We start from the raw sequence: 24,965 nt of genomic DNA, 5'->3' as shown, positions 1-24,965 counted from the left end.
ATACAGAGGTGCTCCTCAAAGACTCGTGGTGGGCTGGGTCTCTTCCCCCAGTGCAGTTTCCTCCCTCTGTTACTTGTGCATTATTGGCTCCAATAGTCAAAAGCACCTCATCTGAAATTTGGTGGTTAACCCTTTATTAAGCATGGGGAAGGTCAAGGAGAGAGTGTCTCACGTAGTTGAGCATTTTCACCAAGGAGTGATTAAGGGGTATTAAATTTGGCTTATGTTTCGCCAATACTACACAGTATACTTTCTGTTCACCTGGAGAATTCATTTGTTCACATCATCTCCCCATCTCAAACATCCAGTTTCCTGGCTGACCTTGTTTCAGCCAATGCCAAAACCAGCATTCTTATTAACATGGTTCCACTTTCTACATTCTAACTCTTTCCTTTCTTCTAAATTTTGGAAAAGTTCCATTTTCACTTCTATATTTCTGCATTACAATAGTAACAACATTTCAAAAATACATCATTGGCTCTAGGATGTCCTACAACCACAAGAATATCCACAGAAATTAAAGTTTTTTTTATACTTCTTTCCCACTTTTCCACAAAGTTGGCCCCTCCAACACTTGAATACTGTTCTCGTATCTTGGAATTTTTTCTAGTATGTACAGCTGTCAATTTGAAAGGTGACATGCTTTTTTCCAGAAAAACTACTTATCCCTTTATTCTGTCGACACTACCATGGTTGTTGCACTTCAGAGCTCTTCTGTCCTCTCACTCAATCAGAAAGAATGTGTGGGAAGTTATCCTTTCTCATTGCATTCTCAATAAACTCATATTTAGATTAGCTCTAATGCCTTCTACTCGTAACAGTATCTTTTCCCAGAACCTTAAAACTATGGAACTCCTTATCTTCAATAATGTCAAGGATCATCACGACACAATTTTGCATGAACTAGCTGTTACTTCCCAATTTTTCTTGCATCCTCTTTTGATCTTTCAATTTTTTTTGATGCTTGCAGGTTTGTGACTTTGTCCTTCATCCCTATTTGTTATTTTAAAACAAAAAGCACCATGAACACACAGTCCTTGCCCACAAACAACCAGCTTAGTGGCACATTTTATTTTCTTAATACATGTATGTAATTTGTACACATTTTCTTCAGAATGTATTTTTGTTTATAATTCATAACAGATTTTCAGACTAATGAAAACAGTGTCATTTATTCAGATTTAATCAGTTAGAAAACTGCCTTGTATGCAAAACAAGACCTAAGGCAAGAAGTGCACTTTATGTTAAATAGAAGAACATAGCAAAATGAATACCAACCAAGTACAACTGGTTTAGCATTAATCTTACAAGCAAACCGCATTAGGGTAAATACAAATGGACAGATTGAGCAGACTGTCTCAGTCCAGTACCATTTTCTTGTATGTGTTTAATTCAACACAGAAATAATTACTTGTACAAAATCTGGATACTGCTCAGAGTACAATATTTAAAAGAAAGAAGAAAACAAGACCATGGTGAGTTTCCATCCAGAAACTTGGTGACAATTGAATAAGGCACTAGAAACCCAAATGTAACCAAATGGTCGGCTGTTAACCCACAGTTGAACTCCCAATGGGGAACGGTTTCTCATACAGTCACAGTTTCTTGCAATGAATGAATGTCTTTCAGAAGAATCGCCTGTCTGAACTACAAACAAAGCAGAGGATCAGTTTGGAGACCATAATAGTGGCATTGATGAATCCATGATAGTGGCATTGATGAATCCATGATAGTGGCATTGATTAGATCATGATAGTGGCACTGATGAAATCTTCAATCATATTCCATGCAACATGAGCACATCTAGCAGAAAACAACCAAGAGTTTTATTTCCTTTCTTGAGTTATTTTTTTTGTAGCTGGCATATCCTTTTGACAGCAGCAGAATTAAGCTTCTAAGAGGATAGCTTAGCGGTGCAAATGGAGGGAGTGTCAGGACCCTTCACAAAGCGGTGCTCTCAGAGTCATCGTCAAGATCTTGCTGCTCATGTTTTCCAAGTTCAGAGTTGCCTGCAGCAGACATTAACTCCACAGGCTGGTTCGAGTCCTGCTCTTGCACAGTAGAATCAGATTCTGGCAGTAAACACAAAACATCAGTGATACCCTAAGAAACATGACAAGTGGCCAGGATACTATTCCAGTATGGCTACCTCACCTCGAAAACCTCCACCATTACAACAGGGGTGATGGCTTGAAAGGCACACACCAACAGATAATTCAGTGAGTAGTGCACATTTTTTTTAAACGTAACCTTTGATAAACTAAAAGGGAACATTCCTAGAACTTCACTATAAACCCAGTCTGAACACGATGCTGCCTCTGGAGATGATGCATCACTGACCTGTACTACAGTATTTTCCATTCTTAAACCTGTGATAATTTAGCACCTGCCTACTCTATAACTTGTGACATTAATAGGATCTATAAATGTTGGTCACAATTGAAGCAACTGAATTGCTATCGTTTGCACATTAACCACTGAACAACCCAACTGAATACTTTCTACTGCATATCAAATTCAGGGTGGATGCAGGCATTTTCTGATGTCTGGCAATCCTCTTTACCCATGCATTATTAGTACAAGTGCAGGCAAGCAGTGTGATGAATGGTTAGTAACAAGACTGGAAAGCATGCATTAAATTGACACTGAATTAGCAGGATTAATTGGCCAATCACTTGCCCATGTCTTACCATTAACTTTCCCCATTCTGCTCACACAGTACTTTCCTGGTCAGACATCTGCATTTTTTAATGGAATAGTTTACAATTAGAAGCCATAATCCTAAAAGGCTTTTCCATATTGGTGGGTAACCACACAGTGTCTGCAGATTACATGTACTGTATGTGCAACATCTAAGAGCTTTGTGCCAACTACAATAGAGGGATGCGAACTCTGATACACACTAACACTGATAACTGTATCCACTATTAGTAAGGATCAACCTGTTCTCGGAAACAGCTTTTCTGATGTGACGGCCATTGAAGATTTGTAAGGCCCCAGCAGCCTACAGGCACAACCATTAGCAAAGGTTTAAATTTTTCCACAGCAGGGTAGCATGAAGAAATTCTCATTCTGTTACTTGGGTTGAAGCCTTCTGACATCAATTAATCAATCTCATTTCATCTCAACAAATATTCGCTGAATGACGGATTTAAAATTAAGCAAACAATAAAGTGCCAGGACCGACAGACATCCAGGTAGACTGAAAGCAATTGCTTTTCCTGCTTTGTACAAGCAGCACCTCATCTCACTAAATGAATAGGCAGCATATCAAAGTCTCATGGGGGGAGGAGACACTGCAGATGCAGACAATCATGCATGCAAACTCCTTTAGAATTTTACTTTGTGAAAGGATAAGTGAACATTTAGTTATAGGAGTTTATTTGCTTCACATACACTTGTTCTGGCCAGAATTTATTTGCTTTCAACTAATTGCATCCAATAGCTTGACCCAATTACAGGAAAAATGCAAATTACATGACTTGAGTTTTCAAGTATAAATTCCTCTAAAAAGGGAAAAGATATTGGTGACACAGCATCTGGAGTATTGTGCACAGCTTTGATTGCCTTATTTGAGAAAAGGCGTAGTGGCATTGCAGGCAGTTCAGAGGAGGTTCATTAGATTGATCCCAGGGATGGGGGGTTTGTCGTCTGAAGAGAGATTGAACAGTTTAGGCCTGTACTTTCTGGAATTTAGAAGAATGAGGAGAGATCAAATGGAGGTATTCAAGATGATGATAAAACGCTTGGATAAAATAGACGTGGAGTGGATGCTTCCTCTTGTGGGACATTCTAGGACTGGAGCTCACAGTCTCAGGGTAACTGGCAGCAAGTTTAAAAGAGTTCAGGAGAAACTACATCTCCCAAAGGGTTGGAGAATCGGTGGAATTTCCTACCCCAAACTACGGGGGATGCTGGAACAGTGAGTACATTTAAGGAGAGGTTAGGCAGATTTTTAAATGATAATAGGGTGAAAGGTTATGGGGAGAAGGCAGGAAAATGGGGGTGAGCAGCAGATCATCCATGATCAAATGGTGGAGCAGACTAGATGGGTCAAATGGCCCAATTCTGCTCCTATATCTTATGAATTTATGAACTAAAATAAGATTTGTCTTATAATTTAAAGTTAACATTTTAAACATTCTAATCGCTTATCTTCTCTTCCCCCCAGTTTAGTTTTCCATCATTTTAATTTTAAATTTTGATTTAATTAGCCTACAAATGCAGCTGTTATTTTTTCTAGGGTGAATTACAATAGGTTTCATTTCTTTTCTGGTTTGGGTCCCACACTTAAAAAAAAAACTGGACATAAGAACAAAGGGCAGGAATCTCAGGATTGCACTTTCAGCAAATTGAGGCTGAACAGTCAGCAATGTGAATAGGTTCACTTCTATTGTGATCCTAACTGCCTAAATAAAGTCACCATGACACATGTATAGCTGATCTGGAGTTAAGTACTTGGCTTGATCATGATATCTCAATGTGATACGAAAAGTTAACAAACCAACTCACTAAAACATTTCAGTTGAGCATAAGTCAGTGGAAATTTGCTGGCTGAGAACATCAGAGTTATTATTGGGTGAAACTGTAGTTTTTAAACATCCACAATTCTCTGATCTTTCTTCTCTCATATACATATAATTCTAGATCCTTCAAACTAACTTGTTAACTGAAAAACTAACAAGTCAAAAGTTGAAGTTTTTTCAAATTAACTCATCAGATTTGTTTTAAATTCACACTATTTCCATTGTATGGAAATACAGTATTACCATGTAGTATGTTTATCAGAGTCTAGACACAAAAGCCATTTGGTTGCAACTGAAGCTATGGGGTAAACAGAATACACAAAGTTGGCAAGGTCACATGCCCAGAGGAAGCAGATTACATAATTCTACATTGAAGTAATGGAGGACCAAATAATATTAGAACATGCGTGCTCTAATATCCTCATGCAAACTGCATACATGGTGAACATTACTATAATTACAACCAGCTCTAAAACAGCATATTATAAATCGCTAGGCTCCCACACAGCTAGCATTGCTGCCCATTCAATCCAAAGACTGTTGCCCAGTCTAGCATATATGTGGTTAGAGTGGAATTACATTCTCTTGATTAGTTCAAGACAGGATAGGAGATTCGACACAAATTTTAGAGAAAGAATGAATTTTCAAGTTCACTGAAATGCACCATTACAGCACACTATATTACAGCTAACTCCACTTCAAAAATATTTCACTTGTTGTAAAACATTCTCTCTTTTCACTATACGCTGTACTATGCCTTTATGAGTCAAGCAACACTGCACCTGAGCTGCAGCCTTCATTCGACAACAGCTATTTGTCCCTACTCCTTGAAGAGCTGCTCCAAGTGCCATTCTCAGAACTATACCTTTGCTGAATTATGATTTGGAGGTGCCAGTGTTGGACTGGGGTGTACAAAGTTAAAAATCCCACAACATCAGGTTCAAGTCCAACAGGCTTATTTAGAAGCACTGAAAAGCACATTTTTTTCTCCATAAAGGCACAAAGGTTAATGCTTTAGTTTACTTCTTTAGTTAGAATTGACACTCTGGTTTGCCCAAATAGCTAATCTTGATCTGTAGCATTCTAAGGATCGTATCCATCCAAATTCTTTTGCATTTATCCAGATTTTCTGTAGGGCCTGCAGGACATCAAGTCTTGTATTGCCATGCAGTTGAGACGGATTATGCCTAAACTTGCCCAGGAGTGAAGTTGGAACTTATCCAGTTTATCTGAATCATGCCACAATCTTGTGTCGTGCAGGCTGATCAGTAGTGTTGAGTTTGGCATGGAGTAGGGATTTTATTTGGTGGGTGGGGGAATAGGAGGAGGAAGAGGAAGAGGGAGGGAAAGGAAAGGAGATGGAAAATAAGATCGCTGTGATTCTCTAATGATGACACTGTACTGTCTTACTCGTCTTCACAAGACTCTTACATGACATTGATATAGGGATCTCAGACATCAGTTTGATTTAATATTTGAACTGACTCCCATTACTTGACGTTCAGTTTCCGGCAACAAAATGTAACGTCACCAATAGTCTAGGTTACAATGACGAAGATGACTTCTCTCTTGGAGGCTTTGTGGGCCGGGTTCTCTCTTTTGCCCCTCCCCATAGCCAGTTCATTTTATTTGTACGCAATTGCAATGTTACTCCCCAGAGCTGCTGAAAGGGTGGTGTGAAAAGGAAGTTGGATCTAAACATAGCTTTTCATGATGAGAGTCACATTAACAAGATTTTAATTACTGTCTCCTGTGAAGTTGTTCTAAGAGATGCTAGAGAAAAATATGAACATGGAAGAGCTTAACCTCCAAGTGTTGGGATTTACTTGTGCACAGATGCAAACAAAAATGAGGCACTAATTTTAGCATGATTCAAAAGCACATCAGACACAACTTTGACAAAGCACTGCCCAGCGAGCAACAGCAAGACTAGCTGCTAGTGCAAACGGTTTGAAATCTACCAACCTCGCCGCAGAGTCTCCTCCCAAACCTGTGAAGGCATTGGCATGTAAAATTATTAGTCACAAATTAATTCAATGTATTCATATCAATCAAGCATACCTGGGAAGGAACCTTCATGAATGACTAAATATTGCCAATATGAAAAATAAAACAGATTATAATTTTGATTTCCAGAAAACCATAAGATATTAGGGGCAGAGTTAGGCCACTGTGCCCTTCGAGTCTACTGCTGCACCATTTGATCCTGGCTGATAGGTTTCCTCCTCCCTACCTTTTATCTTAGCCTGCTTGGCACACCGTCCTCATTCCTGAAGAAGGGCTTATGCCTGAAACGTTGAATCTCCTGCTCCTTGGATGCTGCCTGACTTACTGCGCTTTTCCAGCAACACATTTTTCAGCTCTGATAAGTTTCTCAACCCCATTCTCCTGCCTTCTCCCGGAAACCTTTGATCCTCTTACTAATCAAAAGCCAATGTGTCTGTCTTAAACACACTTAATGATTTGGTCTCAATAGCATTCCAAGGCAAGGGGTTCCACAGATTCAGCACCTTCTGACTGAAGAAATTGCACATCTCCTAACCTGTCCAAGTCCCTCTGCAACTTCTACTTCTCAACACTACCTGTCCCTTCACCTGCCTTCATATCATGTACAAACCTTGCAACAATGCCCTCAGTTCCTTTGCCTAGATCATTAATGTATAATATGAATAGGCATGGTCCCAACACTGATCTCCACCAGCCAATGGTTGCCATCCTGAAGAATACCCCTCAAACTCCACACTCTGGCTGACTGGCAATTAGCTATCCCTTACCAGTACCTTGTCCCTAACACCATGGACTCTTATCTTAATTAGCAGCCTCCTGTGATGCACTTTGTCAAAGGCTTTTTGGAAATCCAAATGGATCACGTCCATTGGCTCTCCTTTGTCTAATGTGCTTGTCACTTTCTCAGAGAATTCTAACAAATTTGTCAGGCATGACCTCCCCTTGACAAAGCCTTGCTGACTCAGCCCTATTCTACCAAGCACTTCCAAGTACTCCACAATCTCTTCCTTAATAATGAACTCCAAAATCTTACCAACAAGAGGTCAGACTAACCTGCCTATAGCCTCCCTCCCTTCTTAAACAGGGGTGTTACATTAGTTATTTTCCAATCCTCTGGAACAGTCCTTGATCGCAGTGATTCCTGAAAGATCGCCAATGTCTCCAAAGCACCTCAGCTACCTCCTTCACACCCCGAGAAGTAATCCATCTGGTCCTGGTAATTATCCACTTTCAGAACTTCCAGTTTCCAGAAACTTCTCCTAAGTGATGGCCAGTACACTCACCCAGCGTCTGACTCACTTAAAGAAATTTGACAGTATAAAATTATTCAAATACAGGATGAGCTACAGCAGCATTTGGTACTCATCCTTGATTTCTTGAGAAGCTTGTGGTGAACTGGTTTCTTAAAACACTCCAGTCCACGAGGTGACAGTACACTGGGGGCTAAAAGGTATACCTACAGTTTAGTTGTATGGAGATAATTCCAGAATTTTGACACTAAAGTGAAGGAAGGACAATGTAATTTCATCAGGATGTGGGGCTTGGTGGGGAACTTGCAGGCGGTGGTGTTCCCAAATATCTAAGCTTTACTGAGTCTAGAAATGAGCTACTCACCATGGAATTCCTAACCTCTGACCTGCTCCTGGAGTCACATTATTTATGTGGTTGGTCTTGTGCAATTTCTGGTCAATGTTAATGCGCAGAATAATGAAACTAGGGAAAGTCAGTAATATTAATGCCATTGTACGTATAGGGAAAATGGTTAGATTCCCTCACGTTGGCACTTGTGCGGCACAAATGTGACTTGTAACTTCTCTGCCCAAGCCGGAATATTGTCAGGTTTTGTTCCATATGGACACGAATGCTTCAGTATGAGACAGATTGGAAATGCTGAGATATAAAAATAGGCGGGAAAGGCTGGGACATTTTCCACTGGGGTGTAAGAGGTTGAGGGGCGACCTATTGAGGTTTATAATTCATGAGGAGCAGAGATAAGATGAACGCCAAGGGATTTTTCCCGAGGGTGGGAGAGTTCAAAACTAGAGGGCATGTTTTTAAGGTGAGAGGTGAATGATATAAAAAGAACATGAGGGGCAGTGTGATTTGAACTGCCAGTAGGCAGTTACAATGTTTAAAAGACATTTGGATAATTTCATGAATAGGAGAGGTTTGGAGAGAAATGGGCCAAGCGCAGTTTGGTTTAGTTTGAGAATATGGTTGTGGTGTGGACTGGTTGGACAAAGGGTCTGCTTCCATGCTGCACAACTCTATAACTTTATTGTGCAATTAGTAAACATGCCACATTTGACCTTATGATAAAGGAAGGACATTGATAAAATAGCCAAAGATAGTTGAACCTAGGACACTATCTTGAGGAACTGGGTTCTTGTGGTGCTGGGGTAGTATCCTTACCAGTGAGCCAGAGGCTTGGGTTCAAGTCCTACCTACACCAGAGATGTGTATAATAACATCTCTGAACCGGTTGATTAGAAAATATCGACCGAGGAATTCCTTCAGTGATGACCTGGGACTTCGATATCTAACTTCCAACAACTACAACAGTGTTTCTTTATGCTAGGTAATACAGCAAAAGGTGGTGCTTCTTACACATTAAACTCTCCTTCTCTGAAAGCACCTTAGCTATGACTACTCTCTCATTCGTTGGCACCACTGAGCTTTGATCAGTCATTCACTGTCCAGAGGAATTTTCTTAGAAAACCTCTCCAATCTTGCTGCACATTCCTCTCTTGAAATGTTTCCCTAAAATCCTTTGTTGAGGTGTCTTCCCCTTCATGCACCAGGTGATGTCAACACTTGTCATTAAGGAAAGCTTGAAAATCCATCAACAACCTTTGGTGTTAATTGACTTAATAAATTATTTTTCCTATTTAGCACATTAAGCTTTGATTAAAGGCTTGGGAAGTTTCTTAGAAAAATACTGCAACTGCACTGAAATCCTAAATTTCCTATACGTACAAAAGGCAAATTATAAATATCTGCAAGTTGTTTGAAAATACTCACCAGTAACTATTTTTGAAGCTGTAGTTGCCACATTTGGCAAAGCATGTTCTGGAGGACTGGAACAATTTGTAGCAGGGGCTGTTACAGCTGGCTGCGGAGGTGGTGGAACACTGGGTCGATTCCTCGGCTTTGGTACTGGTCGTGCCCTTGGCAAAGTGGCAAACTGGGGGGGAAGTGAATGCTGGGTTTGCAGGTCCTGATTTGCTGTGGAAACCTGGCCATGTGGGAAGTGCTGATTTAAATGGAAGCTTGTATTGTGTGTTCCTAATGGAGGGGTGCTGGGAGGAGTTGGTGTGTCAGGTGGGCTATGGGAGGACTGATCCGTTACTTGGTCACTAGGTGCTTTACATGGATAAGGATTGATAGGCTGTGCTGGAGGTTGAGGTGGGGGGTGACTCGGGGCATGAATAACCATTAGATTACTAGAATGCCTGCGTGGCTGGATCGTAGGTTGAGAAACTGACTGTCCATGGGATTGAACAGGACTCCAGTTTCCAGGCTGACTCAGAGATGGACTGGCAACTTGGTTAGGCTGCTTTGGTGAATGCACAGAAGCTTGGCTAGCAGGCTGATTAGTTCCATGACCTGCAGGTTGCCCAGGAGGTGGATTCGTAGGTTTTGGAGGAGCAGGAGCAGGCTTTTTCGTTGCTTGAAAGAAAAAGAAAAAACGATTAATATGAACATTAAAAGACACAAGATCACAAGCTAAGTGCAAGGGAAGAAGACAATCACCTTATTTTAATTCATCTACTCCAAGATACGGCATCCAATCACTCCCTTAACAATTCTCAAGGTACCCACACTACTCCTATCATCAATCCATTCCATTGGTTCATTGTTATGTGTACGTACAGTTCAAAATTTACCACTCACTAATTTGAATCTGCTTGCTAATATTCTGCTCATGCAATTTATTCTACACCAAATTCATGATTTATTTTTATCAATTCCCTTAACTGTCATAAGCTGCTCTACTTGAGCATTTCTCTGATGCTTTGAAGGAAAGGAAGCAAAGGGAAAGGAAGAAAATTTGAAACTTTTTCTCACAGGTAATGAAGATCAAGGGGAGAGCACACGGTAGAGACCATTGAATCGTTTACAATGAGAGTAGGTAAGCATCTGAAACAAAGGAAATTAAAGAGCAAAGATATAAATTGGGGAAACCTGGATTGTTTTAGAATATTCTAATGGAGGTGGCACAGTGGCTTAATGGTTCCCACTGCTGTCTCACAGCGCCAGGGACCCAGGTTCGATTCCAGCCTCGGATGACTGTCCATGTGGAGTTTGCACATTCTCCCCAGGTTTGGGAGGCTTTCCTCTGGGTGCTCCGGTTTCCTCCCACAGTCCAAAGATACGCAGGCTAAATGGATTGACCATGCTAAATTGCCCATCGTATCCAGGGATGTGTAAATTAGATGGTTTAGCCATGGGAAATGCAGGGTAAACAGGAATAGGGTAGGGAGTGTGTCTAGGTGGGATGTTGTTCAGTCAGTCAGTGTGGACTTGTTAGGCCGAATGGCCTGTTCCCATGCAGTAGGGATTCTATGAAATAACAGATTATCTGGTGTTTCTCAATCCTGATCGAGTACAGCACAGAAGGAGACCCTTCAGTTTAAATGGTCTGTGGCACCAATTCTGATGCCTTCAACTTCCTGAGACAAAGCAAAAAACAAACTAATTTGCTTTAAATGTACTCAAAGATGGAACATATTTGACCCTCTGGGGTACCTTTCCATACATTTCAATGACAAAATGTTTGCTCATCTCAGACCTAATTGGCCAATCCTTGACTGATAAACTGGGCTCTCTTATTGTAGATTCCTCAGCCATGGGAAACAATATCCAAATCTCTGCCTTTCAGGATCTTGTATGTTTCAATGAAATCAACTCATTTTTCTAAACTGCTGAGAATATGGATTGAGTGTCTCATGATAGAAATATCCTCTCATCTCAGGAACCAATCTAATTAAACTTTGCTGTACCGGTTCAAGACTTATATATCTGTCCTTAAAAAGTGAAAATATCTGTGCTTAGTTCTCCACTATACAAACCCCATAGCGAGATTTACTTATTCTTGTACTCCAAGGCCCCAGCAATAAAAGACCAATGTGTCAGTTACTTTTCAAACTGCTTGTTGTGCCTAGATGTTAACTTTGTCTTTCTTGTACACCCAAGTCCCTATGAACATCAACATTTATAAATTGCATTCCTTTTGAAAAATATTATTTTCTATTTGTAAAGCCAAAGTAAATAACCTCACACTTCCTCACATTATACTCTTTCATCTTGTTACCCACTTATTAGACCTGCCTGTATCTGTTTGTAGCCACTGTGTTCTCTCATTGCTTGCCATTGCCAGAAGTCTAGGTACATTGTCCAAGTTGCTATTCATTTTCTAAAAGCATCTCACCACAAACATAAAATTGGCTGGCCAAAGATTGCTAGATTTAATATTCTTCTTTTATATTCAGTCTTCCAAAAGGGTGTAATATTTGCAATCTTCCAGTCTCTTGGCACCACCCCTATATTTGAAAAGGTAGAAGATTGTAGCCAAGACCTTGAAAAGTTTTACATTTTTGGCAATTATATGGTCACTTGAACAAATTACTTTCAGGGCTATAGGGATGGATCAGAGGTTCTGGATTACATTGTAGTGTTACATGGACCCAATGGACAAAACAACCTCTTTTTGAGCCATTATGACTAAATGACCATATTTCTCTCGGCAAATTAGAATGCATCCCATCCAGAATAAGCAAAACAGCAATTTTAATTTTTGTAATATAGCCTCAATTTTTTTTTTACATCTGGCTTCTTAATGTTATGGCAAATACACCTTTCCCAATAGTTATGCTTTCAACTTGAATAACAAAAAAAATCTGTATTTGCATGATTTTAAATGTATGACATGATTTTAGTAAATTGTTGTGCATGTTAGTTATTTATAATGAGAACTCACCTCTTCTGATTACGTGTGGACTAGGACCCGTTGTATTTGATCCTGCAGCAACGTTGAGCTGAGTGGGCCCTGTGCCAGTTGGCTGTGACGGGCTCACCCCTGCACTGGCTGTGTTAGCATCATTTCTGACAGGTGGCGGAGTGCCAGCAGGCTCTTTGGGCTTTGAAGGGCTGAAGGATACAAAGATTACTGACATGAAATCCAAACAGAAAGTGAGTACTGTAAAATACAACATTCCACAAAAGGTTCAAAGCTGCAACTGTATGATCCAGACATTTGACTAATTTCATTGTTCACTTTAATAAATCAAGGTGCTGAAACACTTAGTGTTGCTAGGTCCCACAACTGTTTGAGAGAAATAAAGTTACCTTTAATCATCAGCAAGGATGAAAAGAGAGAGAGATAGAAACACAGGATCACAGGGTGCTGGGTCCACTTTTATTTGTCATTTATACAAACTATTTGGATCAGAATTCAGGAGGCATGACTAGTATGTTTGCAGATGACAGTAAAATTGGTAGTATAATGGACAGTGAAGAAGATTATCTAAGATTACAAAGAGATCTTGATAAACTGGGTCAATTGACTAAGGAGTGGTAAAGGGAATTGAATTTGGATAAATGCAAGGATAATACACAACCTGGAGTTGTGTTGTTGAACAGAGACACCCTAGGGGTTCAGGCATTTAGTTCTTTCAAATTTGTGTCACATGGAGACAGGGTGGTTAAGAATGCATTTAGCATGTTTGTCTTCATTGCTCAGATATTGAGTATAGAAGTTGGGATGTCATGTTGAGGTTGTACACTATGTTCATGAAGCCCCTTCTGGAATTCTCTGTACAGTTCTGGTCTCCCTGTAGAGGAAGGATATTATTAAATTAGAGAGGATTCAGAAAAGATTTATCAGGATCTTGTCAGGAATGGAAGGTTTGCGTGATGAAGATAGGCTGAGACATTTTACTGCAGCATAGGAGGTTCAGGGGTGACCTTATCTAGAGTTTCATAAAATCATGAGGTACAAAAACAAGGTGAATAGGAAGGGTCTTTTCCCTCGGGTAGGGGTGTTAAAAAACTAGGGGGCATTTTTTAAAGTGGGAGAAGATAGATTTAAATGGGACATGAGGTGCAACTTTTTTTTTTAAAAACACAGAGTGTGGTTTGTGTGTGGAATGAATTGCCAGAGGAAGGGGTGGATCCAGGTAGAGTTACATCATTTAAAAGACATTTGGATAAGTACATGAATAGGAAAAGTTTGGAGGGAAAGGGGCCAAACACAGGCAAGTGGGACAAGTTTGGTTTGGGATTATATTTGACATGGATTGGTTGGAACAAAGTCTATTTGCATGCTGTATGACTCTATAGATTAGTTTAAAAAAATAATGAAAAATGTAAACTCCTCTGAAAATTGTGACATAAATCATGTGGAAGGCAAGTTCAGCATTACTGAACTGATGGCTAAGTGACAGACAATAGTAATTGCCCAAAATCAAAATCATCCTTTTCATAATGCATTATTTATCATGGTTATAATTCCCAGATTTTCCAACAGTCAGGTAGTTGTTTATGCTGCGTCGATGCAAGTTGGATGCAGGACCGTGCGGTATAGTAAGAACAGACTTTGAGAGAATTGTCTGGAAAACTGAAGAGCAGATATCATGGAGATCTCTTCCACGTGGAATGCACCAAAATTTTCCATTTAAATCTGAGAATTCAGAGGGTTCTGCCGACAGATCAGGAAATACTCACCAAGGAAATGTTTAACAATGAAAAACCTAGTTTAACACCTGGGTAACTATTAAACTGACCCTCCAATTTACCAGACACGTTGAAAATTGTAACTTCCCTTAGACTAGTTACACTCTCGGCTCTGACCAGACACATATCCATCTCTCCCCTTGAACAGTCAATTGCTGTTCCGTATCCCTCTGGAATCCAAAATACACACATTTCTCCTGTAGTTGACACCACCACCAAAGAAACACTGACTGCACCACTAAAGCAACCAAGGATACAAACACCAACTTCATCAGCAACAACAACATCCTCAAACTAATAGACCTGTGCCTCACTACCCACTTCATCTTCAGTAACAAGACCTACAAACAAATCAACAGAACACCCATGCGATCACCAATATCAGGGTTCTTAGCAGAAGCAGTAATGCAGAGACTCAAACTAACAGTCCTCCTCAAAATCCAACCCAAACTTTGGGTCGCGATGTGGATGACACCTTTGTCATTACAAAACAGAACAAATTAAATGAAACCTACAAAATCATCAACAGTACCCTTTACTGGCATCAAATTCACAAAAAGAGAGTAAGAAAACGACAGACTCCCATTTCTAGATGTCACAGTAGAATGAACAGTTAATGGAGAACATAAGACATAGGAGTGGAAGGAAGACCATTCGGCCAATCGAGTCCACTCTGCCATTCAATCATGGCTGATGGGCACTTCAACTCAACTTACCTGCATTCTCCCCGTAGCCCTTAATTCCTTGCGACATCAAGAATTTATCAATCTCTGCCTTGAAGACATTTAGCATCCCGGCCTCCACTGCACTCTGCGGCAATGAATTCCACAGGCCCACCACACTCTGGCTGAAGAAATGTCTCCGCATTTCTGTCCTGAATTTACCCCCTCTAATTCTAAGGCTGTGTCCATGGGTCCTAGTCTCCTCACCTAATGGAAACAACTTCCTAGCGTCCACCCTTTCCAAGCCATGTATTATCTTGTAAGTTTCTATTAGATCTCCCCTTAATCTTCTAAGCTCCAATGAATACAATCCCAGGATCCTCAGCCGTTCCTCATATGTTAGACCAACTATTCCAGGGATCATCCGTGTGAATCTCCGCTGGACACGTTCCAGTGCCAGTATGTCCTTCCTGAGGTGTGGGGACCAAAACTGGACACAGTACTCCAAATGGGGCCTAACCAGAGCTTTATAAAGTTTCAGTAGCACAAACAAGAGGGTTTTATATTCCAACCCTCTTGAGATAAATGACAACATTACGTTCGCTTTCTTAATCACAGACTCAACTTGCATGTTTACCTTTAGAGAATCCTCGACTAGCACTCCCAGATCCCTCTGTACTTTGGCTTTATGAATTTTCTCACCGTTTAGAAAGTAGTCCATGCTTGTATTCTTTTTTCCAAAGTGCAAGACCTTGCATTTGCTCACATTGAATTCCATCAGCCATTTCCTGGACCACTCTCCCAAACTGTCTAGATCCTTCTGCAGCCTCCCCACTTTCTCAGTACTACCTGCCTGTCCACCTAACTTCGTATCATCGGCAAACTTCGCTAGAATGCCCCCAGTCCCTTTATCCAGATCATTAATATATAATGTGAACAGTTGTGGCCCCAACACTGAACCCTGCGGGACACCGCTTGTCACCAGCTGCCATTCCGAAAAAGAACCTTTTATCCCAATTCTGTCTTCTGTCAGACAGACAATCCTCAATCTATACCAGTAGCTCACCTCGAACACCATGGGCCCTCACCTTGCTCAGCAGCCTCCCGTGTGGCACCTTATCAAAGGCCTTTTGGAAGTCTAGATAGACCACATCCACTGGGTTTCCCTGGTCTAAACTAATTGTCACCTCTTCAAAGAATTCCAACAGGTTTGTCAGGCACGACCTCCCCTTATTAAATCCATGTTGACTTGTTCTAATCTGACCCTGCTCTTCCAAGAATTTAGAAACCTCATCCTTAATGATGGATTCTAGAATTTTACCAACAACCAAGGTTAGGCTAATTAGCCTATAATTTTCCATCTTTTGTCTTGATCCTTTCTTGAACAATGGGGTTACAACAGCGATCTTCCAATCATCCGGGACTTTCCCCGACTCCAGTGACTTTTGAAAGATCTCAACCAATGCCTCCACTATTTCCTCAGCCACCTCCCTCAGAACTCTAGGATGTAGCCCATCAGGGCCAGGAGATTTATCAATTTTAAGACCTTTTAGCTTTTCTAGCACTCTCTCTTTTGTAATGGCAACCATACTCAACTCAGCCCCCTGACTCCCTTTAATTGTTGGAATATTACTCATGTCTTTCACTGTGAAGACTGACGCAAAGTTAGTCCAGCTATTTCCTCATCTCCCATGACTAGCCTTCCAGCATCAGTTTGAAGTGGCCCAATGTCTACTTTTGCCTGTCGTTTGTTTCTTATGTATTGAAAGAAACTTTTACTCTCATTTCTAATATTACTGGCTAGCCTACCTTCATATTTGATCCTCTCCTTCCTTATTTCTCTCTTTGGTATCCTCTGTTTGTTTTTGTAGCCTTCCCAATCTTCTGATTTCCCAGTGCTCTTGGCCACTTTATAGGATCTCTCTTTTTCTTTAATACATTTCCTGACTTCCTTTGTCAGCCATGGCTGTCTAATCCCTCCCCGGATAATCTTTCTTTTCTTGGGGATGAACCTCTGTACAGTGTCCTCAATTATACCCACAAACTCCTGCCATTTTTGCTCTACTGTCTTCCCTGCTAGGCTCTGCTTCCAGTCGATTTTTGCCAGTTCCTCTCTCATGCCCACATAATTACCTTTATTTAACTGTAACACCATTACATCCGATTTTGCCTTCTCTCTTTCAAACTGCAGACCGAACTCTACGACATTATGATCGCTGCTTCCTCAGTGTTCCCTTACTTTAAGATTTTTTTTATAAAGTCTGGTTCATTATATAGCACTAGGTCCAGAATAGCCTGCTCCCTTGTGGGCTCCATGACAAGCTGTTCCAAAAAGCCATCCTGTAAGCATTCCATGAATTCCCTTTCTTTGGATCCACTGGCAACATTATTTACCCAGTCCACCTGCATATTGAAGTCTCCAATGATCACCGTGACCTTGCCTTTCTGACATGCCTTCTCTATTTCCTGGTACATGTTGCGTCCCTGGTCCTGACCACTGTTAGGAGGTCTGTACATAACTCCCATTATGGTTTTTTTGCCTTTGTGGTTCCTCAGTTCCACCCACACAGATTCCACATCATCCGACGCTATGTCATTCAGTGCCATAGATTTAATTTTGTTCTTAACTAACAAGGCCACCCCACCCCCTCTGCCCACCTCCCTGTCTTTTCGATAAGTTGTAAATCCTTGGATGTTTAATTGCCAGTCCTGACCTCCCCCCACCCCCCGTAACCATGTCTCTGTGATGCCTACCACATCATAATCATTCACGATGATCTGTGCCATTAGTTCATCTGCTTTGTTATGAATGCTACGAGCATTCAGGTAAAGTGCCTTAATACTAACTTTCTTATCATTAGGGATATTGGAAGTCATAAGATGTCCTAAGTTTAAATCCGCCTGCACATATGCTATCCTGCTGTTTATCTTTCCATTTACCTCCATACTCCCGGTCGCTTTCACTTTCCCTTCCCCCCAACTCAGAAGTTTAAAGTCCTACTGACCACCCTATTTATCCTCTTTGCTAGAACATTGGTACCTGATCGGTTCAGGTGGAGACCGTCCCAACGGTACAGATTCCCCCTGTTCCAAAACTGATGCCAATGCCCCATGAATTGGAATCCCTCTTTCCCACACCAATCCCTTAGCCATGTGTTTACTTCCCTAATTTTCTTATCCCTATGCCAATTGGCATGTGGCTCGGGCAGTAATCCGGAGATTATGACCTTTGAGGACCTGTACTTCAATTTTCTTCCTAGTGCTTGAAAATCCCCAAACAGGTCCTCCACCCTAGCCTTGCCTATGTTGTTAGTCCCAACGTGGACCACAACAACTGGATCCTCCCCCTCCCACTCCAATATCCTTTCAAGCCGGTCGGAGATGTACCACACCCTGGCACCGGGCAGGCAACACACCATGCGAGACTCCCGATAGGGCTTGCAAAGGATACTATCTGTCCCCTAATTATAGAATCCCCTATAACAACTACTTGTCTATTTGTTCCCCCCTCTTGAATGGCCTTCTGCACCATGGTGCCGTGGTCAGCTGACTCATCCTGTCCAGAGCCCTTTTCCTCATCCGTACAGGGAGCAAGAATCTCATACTTGTTGGACAAGGTCAAGGTCAATGGCTACCTAACAAACAGTTTCCGCCAATTTCTCAACAACAAACCCAGAAACTCTAGCCACATTACCATACATCAAACCAACTACAGAAAAGCATCACACAGAGACCAAACACTCAACTACAGAAGCAATCACCCCAACACACTCAAACGGAGCAGCATCAGGACATTATTTCCACATGCCACAACACACTGCAGTACCTAGGAACTATGAGCAGAAGAAAAATTCCCTTACAGGATATTCAAGAAGAATGGCTACCTAACAAACAGTTTCCGCCAATTTCTCAACAACAAACCAAACAAGCAAACAACACACCCAGAAACTCTAGCCACATTACCATACAAAGACATCTCTGAAATGACTTCCAGAATACTCCGACCCCTTGGCATCACAGTAGCCCAAAAACCTACCAACACATTAAAACAGCGGCTGATGGACCTGAAGAACCAGCAGAATGAATGTCATTTACAAAATACCATGCAAGGACAGTAACAAACACCACACTAGACAGACAGGCAGAAAACTAGCCACCAGGGTATATGAACACCAACTAGCCGCCAGAAGACATGATCCACTATCACTAGTACCCTTACATACAGATGAAGGAAACCACTTCAACTGGGACCACACATCCATCCTAGGACAGGCCAAACGGAGATATGCATGGGAATTCCTAGAGGCCTGATATTACAACTGGAACTCCATCAATAAATACATTGATTTAGACCCCATCTATCAACCTCTGAGAAAACAGAACCGGAAGTGATATTACCCACCTTAACAAGCCATGACATACAAACAGAAATTAGGACAGAACACCAGTGCTTCACTAGAGGTTCACTGACGATGTTACCTAATATAGTGATGAAACATCTGAAAACAAACCTTCCAGCTCAGCGAGCAAACTTACAACCTGAACTACAAATTTCAAAAATCGCAAAGTATGCTTCATGTTCCTAAAGGAGATGCAATTGCAATTTTCTGTCAGAAATATGGATCATTTAATGTCAGAGCAGTATGCCACACCTTGTACAACCTGACTCATTATATTTATCGTAAATAATGTACGAGTGTCTGATAAGATGCATTAGAAGAGGAGTTCTTTGCCAGCTGAAATGCAGGGCAAGACATGATGTGAAGACACTATGAAAAAAGAAAGGCCACAGTAAAGGGGTCACATAAAACATATAAGTTGCAGAAGCCAACTTAGACCAAATAGTTACAAAGATGAGGTAAAACGTAGTCTGTGAGCTTTGAAATGAGTCGGAGAGATAATTTTGTGAAGTTTACAGTAGTCTTCTAGCCATTCTCATCTGCTACACACTTCATATAGGTCACAAAAATCAAACCAGGCATTGCTTATCCAATCTCCTTTCAGAATATACTAAGAATCTAACTTTAAAAAAAGTCTTTTGTCAGATCTATAATCCAACTCCAACTTCTCTTCAATGTTCTCAGTAAATTATATTTCTGCTTTGAAAGAAGACACACCCCAGTTAGAATCCCTCCTTTTTCCATGGGAGTCAGAAGACAACCCCCACCCCCTTAGTACTTGAATTTATTTTCAGCTTCCAAAGCAAACAAAGCTGGTCTATCCTGTAATACTGGGAAAGTCAGTTTCTGAACATCAGGGTTAGAATGCCATGTCGTGGAAACTGGAGCAAGGCAGAACATGTTGACGCATAACTCTGAGAAGCAACAAAGGAGACTACTGCCAATTCCAGCAAACAGCATACGTTCGACTTGGTTAGGAATTTAAAAATGTCATTCTAAACTAACTGGGTAAATTCTCCTTAACTCCAACCATACCATAGAACCTTTACTCAGCTGATAGAAAGAAAATGAAAATTCAACAATAGGGCAGTTTAGATAAGAAATTCACCACTTCTGTATTTCTTTAAACAGTGCTATCAGCCTCACATTAAAACTCACCCCTTAACAGTTTAAAATTATTCTCCTAGCTGTCAAAATCAGATCTCCTGGAACCAACAACTCAAGATAAATCTATTTTACTCAGCACTAGAACAGGGTCTTTAAACTGAAATCTGCTTCAGCTCAGTTGCCTAGACTCAAGTGTACATCAACCAAATGTTTGTAATTTCTGCTGAAATAAAACATTTCTGGAATATTCCTATTTAAATAATCTCCTTTAGTATGCAGTCAATGATAGGTATGAAGTGGTGAGACTAGGGACAAGAAATGGGTCTGGCATCAGAAGAGGTTGGGTCACTGTCTCAAAGAAATGGTCACAAGAATGCCATAACAATTGTTTCATGACTGAAACTGTCTATTTCCAGAATGATGACACCAGTGTAATAAAGGAGACAATTCTATGTGCGTTCTACATTTTTAACCAGACCAATCAGTCACCTCTACATGTAGCATGTATGCTAATTTAATTTACTTCCCAACCCCAAGCAAATGCTCAGTTAAAGCTGGAGTAGCTTTCAACCTACATTAGGCAAAGAACCAGGGTAATCCATTTTGAAAAAACAAAACCAGGCCACATTGAAAAGACTTGGGAAGGCTTTTGACTGATCATTATGACTGACACACTGGGAGACAAATAGCAAGAACCTGTGGGAACTGATGGGGGAAGGTCATTTGAAGACTCCCATAGAATTTGTGCAGCCACAGTAAACAACCCGACAAAAACTGCTTTTTCATTTATCCGACAATTTCTAACTGGAGGCTTGTGACCAGAGGTGCACCACAAGGATTGGCTTTTTGTCATTTATATAAATGACTTGGATGTGAACATAGGAGGTAAAGCTAGTAAGTTTGCAGATGACAACAAAATTGGAGGTGTAGTGGACAGCGAAGGTTAACTCAGAGTACATAAGGATCTTGATCAAATAGGCTACTGGACCGAGGAGTGGCAGATGGAGTTTAATTAAGATAAATGTGAGGTGCTGCATTCTGAAAAGATAAATCAGGGCAGGGCTTGTACACTTAATGGTATGGTCTTGGGGAGTGTTGCTGAACAAAGAGACCTTGGAGTAGAGGTTCATAGTTCCTTGAAAGTGGAGTTGCAGGTACAGAGGAAACTCGATTATCCGAATACCAATTATCCAAAAATCGGATTATCCGAAGGAGATCTCGAGGTCCCGACAGAAACACTGCATCAAAGAAGTGTTTCCAGCAGTGATCGCGTCTTTTGTTTACAGTGATTAAACAGGCACTGTCTCCAAATCACTGACCTCCCGCCCTCTCTCTCCCCACACTTTCCCTTCAGTTCTACAGAGGGGCATACCCTAACCACCACCCCCCCCTCCCCTCCCCAGGAATAATCTCTCCAACATTGTTCTGTACAGGGCAAATGTGGAACCTTGTCAAAAATTTGCAGAAAAAAGTGTGTATCGCTGTGGCTGTGGCCGTATGCCTGTGTGTGCTCACACTATTTGGAGACTTACCCCACGAAGGCAGCGGCAGTAGCAGTCTTGTTGGTGTGCAGTCCAGACACCCGGAGAGGGGCCAAGGGGTTGGATGGTTGGCAGTTGGTGGGGCTGTGTTGGGGCAGGGGCTCGCATGCTTTGTGTTGGTGGGCAGGGGTGGGTTTGGACAGGGTTGGGAGCGGGGTGCAGGTTTGGACAGGGTTGGGGGCAGGGGGCGGTAACAAAAGGAGAGCAGTGCCGGGGGTGGGGTCTCGTGCGCTGCTGCAGTCTCCTGAATAGGGAGCAGACTTTAAAACTCCGAGCCCCAGAGGAAAGACATTTAATCAATTTTCCGAGTAATCGATTATCCGAAATAGTGCCAGCCCATCGCATTCGGATAATCGAGTTTCCACTGTAGATAGGATAGTGAGGAAGGCGTTTAGGATGAGTATAGGAATTCAGAGGTCATGTTGCGACTGTACAGGACATTGGTTAGGCCACCTTTGGAATAGTGTGCGCAATTGTGGTCTACCTCCTATAAGGATGCTGTGAAAATTGAATGGGTTCAGAAAAGATTTATAAGGATATTGCCAGGCTTGGGGTTTTTTTGTGCTATAGGAAGAGGTTGAACAGGCTGGGGCTGTTTTCCCTGAGCTTTGGAGGCTGAGGGGTGACCTTATAGAGGTTTATAAAATCATGAGGGGCACAGATAGGGTAAATAGACATGGCCTTTTTCTTGGGTTAGAGGATGTAAGTTTAGGGTGAGGGAGAAAGACTTAAAAGGCACCCAAGCAATTTTTTCACACAAAGGATGATGTGTGCATGGAATAAACCGCCAGAGTAAGTAGAGGAGTCTGGTAAAAATACAACATTTAAAAAGACCTCTGGAAGGATACGTGAATACGAAGGGTTTAGAGGGATATGGGCCAAATGCTGGCACATGGGACAAGATTAATTTAGGATATCTGGGTCTCCATGGACGAGTTGGACCAAAAAGTCTGTTTCTGTGTTTCACATCTCTATGACATTGAGAGTAGCAAGTATCATAGATTAGATTGAACGAAGTGCAGGTAAATCACTGCTTCACCTGAGAAGTGTTTCTGGGACCTTGGACAGAGAGGAGGGAGCAGGTAAACAGGTCAGTGGTGCATCTTCTATAATTGCATGAGAAATTGCTGTGGAGGGATGCACGGAGTGGAGGAGGAGTGGACCAGGGTGCCCCAGAGGGAGTGGTCCCCGCAGAATGCTAATGACAGACAGGAACGGAATGTGTGTCTGGTGGCAGCATCCCACTTGAGATGACGGAAACGGTATCTTATACTTTTTGTATGGAGGTTGGTGGGATGGACAGTGAAGACTAGGGGATCCTGTCTTTCTTGTGGGAATCCTGTTTTGTATGCATTGCCTACCAGCGCAGCCAATCGATTTTCAACCATTTACATTTGATTATCACCTTATCCAGCATTTCTCTCGCAGCTTATCAGCAATTTCTGTTTGCCTTTTCTTTTTCCTCTTTCTCTCAGTGCACTATCTCCATCCCCTATTCACATTCTTTTCCACCAGACACCTTTATGTTTGTTTCAGATTTCCTGCATCCACAGAGATTTGTTTTTATTTTAGTACAAAATAATTCAGACCATAAACTGGTCATTACTTTGCTACAAATAGTTGGGCTACTCATTATATATGCAAAGCCCTTTGACAAACTGAAGTTTGTCAGTTTCATAGAGGACTAATCTCTTTGGATTGTTGGGTTGGAACAGGAATAGGGCTATTTAACATGTGTTTGAATCCATACCCAGTCATTACATAAATGTTAAATATTGCAATTTGTGAATACTAACAGCGATAGGAAACAAAGAAACTGATTGTGACTGATATGGCATTAATGTTGTACATGCAACACTCAACTGTCTTGACAAGATAACATGCACGGTCACAGAGAAACCATGCGGACATGGGACTTGAAAATCTAACTGCACTGTAGGATCAACCTTTAAAAGGTGTGCACTGGATTCAAATGATAAAATTAATCGTAACAATTTAATAATTGGATTAACCTCACGTTTCAAGTGAGAGATCAGTAGTGCTATTATGCACCATATACTTGTGAGGTGTTACGTCTATGAATAGTTTGCCAACAACTGCATGCACCAGATTTGGGCTAGAGGCTAAAAAAAAACTAACAGGGTATCACACTGCAATGGGTTCTTAGGTCATTTTAATTAACGCTATAGTAAGAGAAATCCATTTCTACATGAAAAAGGGACGAAAAGTCTAAGACTGAAATTTAACCACCAATTTAAGAAAAATCACAGAACAACCTCTATGTAGAATAAGAGAACATGTAGGAAAGGGCAAACCGTTGTTAAATTAACTGAAGATAGCTTCCTAAAACGGATCTTCAAATAAAGGTATCAAAAAATGTGGAGAAAAGGCACGGAATTAGAATGAAAAAGGTTAGAGCTGCAAATGACGTATAAATATGGCAGAGCAGATTTGATTAGTCAAATATTTTCTTCATGTTGCTACAATCACAGCAAAGTATATTAATGCACAAGTATATAAATCAAAGTTAAACAAAATATTAAATGCGACACACAATAAATCCAGAAAGGCAGAACCACAGCACTAGGGAACAGCATCCAAAGAAATTGCAGAGTAAATTTTGATTCAGAACAACAGAATTTTGCATCATGCCTGCATTAGTTTACAGAAAGAGCCATATATTCTATTCCATTGCCTAGCCCAATTTTCATAGCCAGATTGTATCATGACATCTGCTTCCAACAGTCTCTCACAAGGCAATCTCAGTAAATATCTTAAACTTTCCCTCCATTTATTTTTGTGATAAACAACTCCGGGATCAATTTTTTTTCTTTATATTATTCAAACCAGTTCGAAATTTCAATAACTTTCTCACCTACCATCAGAGATTAACAATTAACAATGAGGCTCACTGCTGGAACAATCAAAATCTAATTCCAAAGCAATCCAATCAGATCTCAGCCAGGCAATTGGAGTATTAGAAAATAA

General features: G+C 41.0%; 1 protein-coding gene across 7 annotated transcripts in view; it reads right to left on the bottom strand.

Annotated features, from left to right (window-relative positions):
• Positions 1-1,034: 1,034 nt before the first annotated feature.
• The window catches only part of arhgap17a (Rho GTPase activating protein 17a), a 131,126-nt gene continuing 107,195 nt past the window's right edge, over positions 1,035-24,965 (bottom strand). For 4 of the 7 annotated variants that reach the window (XM_072559149.1, XM_072559151.1, XM_072559155.1 and 1 more), the window contains 3 exons: positions 12,514-12,683; positions 9,555-10,202; positions 1,035-2,072 (listed from right to left, as the gene is read on the bottom strand). In XM_072559149.1, coding sequence (XP_072415250.1) covers positions 1,942-2,072; positions 9,555-10,202; positions 12,514-12,683 — 949 coding nt within the window. In that variant the 3' untranslated portion in view covers positions 1,035-1,941. Of the gene's footprint in view, positions 2,073-2,690; positions 2,739-6,491; positions 6,517-9,554; positions 10,203-12,513; positions 12,684-24,965 lie in introns of all 7 variants that reach the window. The other 3 variants (XM_072559152.1, XM_072559153.1, XM_072559154.1) reach the window with 3 other exon arrangements.

Source organism: Chiloscyllium punctatum, chromosome 40, assembly GCF_047496795.1.
Source record: "Chiloscyllium punctatum isolate Juve2018m chromosome 40, sChiPun1.3, whole genome shotgun sequence".
Lineage (NCBI taxonomy): Eukaryota > Metazoa > Chordata > Chondrichthyes > Orectolobiformes > Hemiscylliidae > Chiloscyllium > Chiloscyllium punctatum.
The sequence above is the reverse complement of the archived record's forward strand: the minus strand, read 5'-3'. Positions and strand labels throughout refer to the sequence as shown.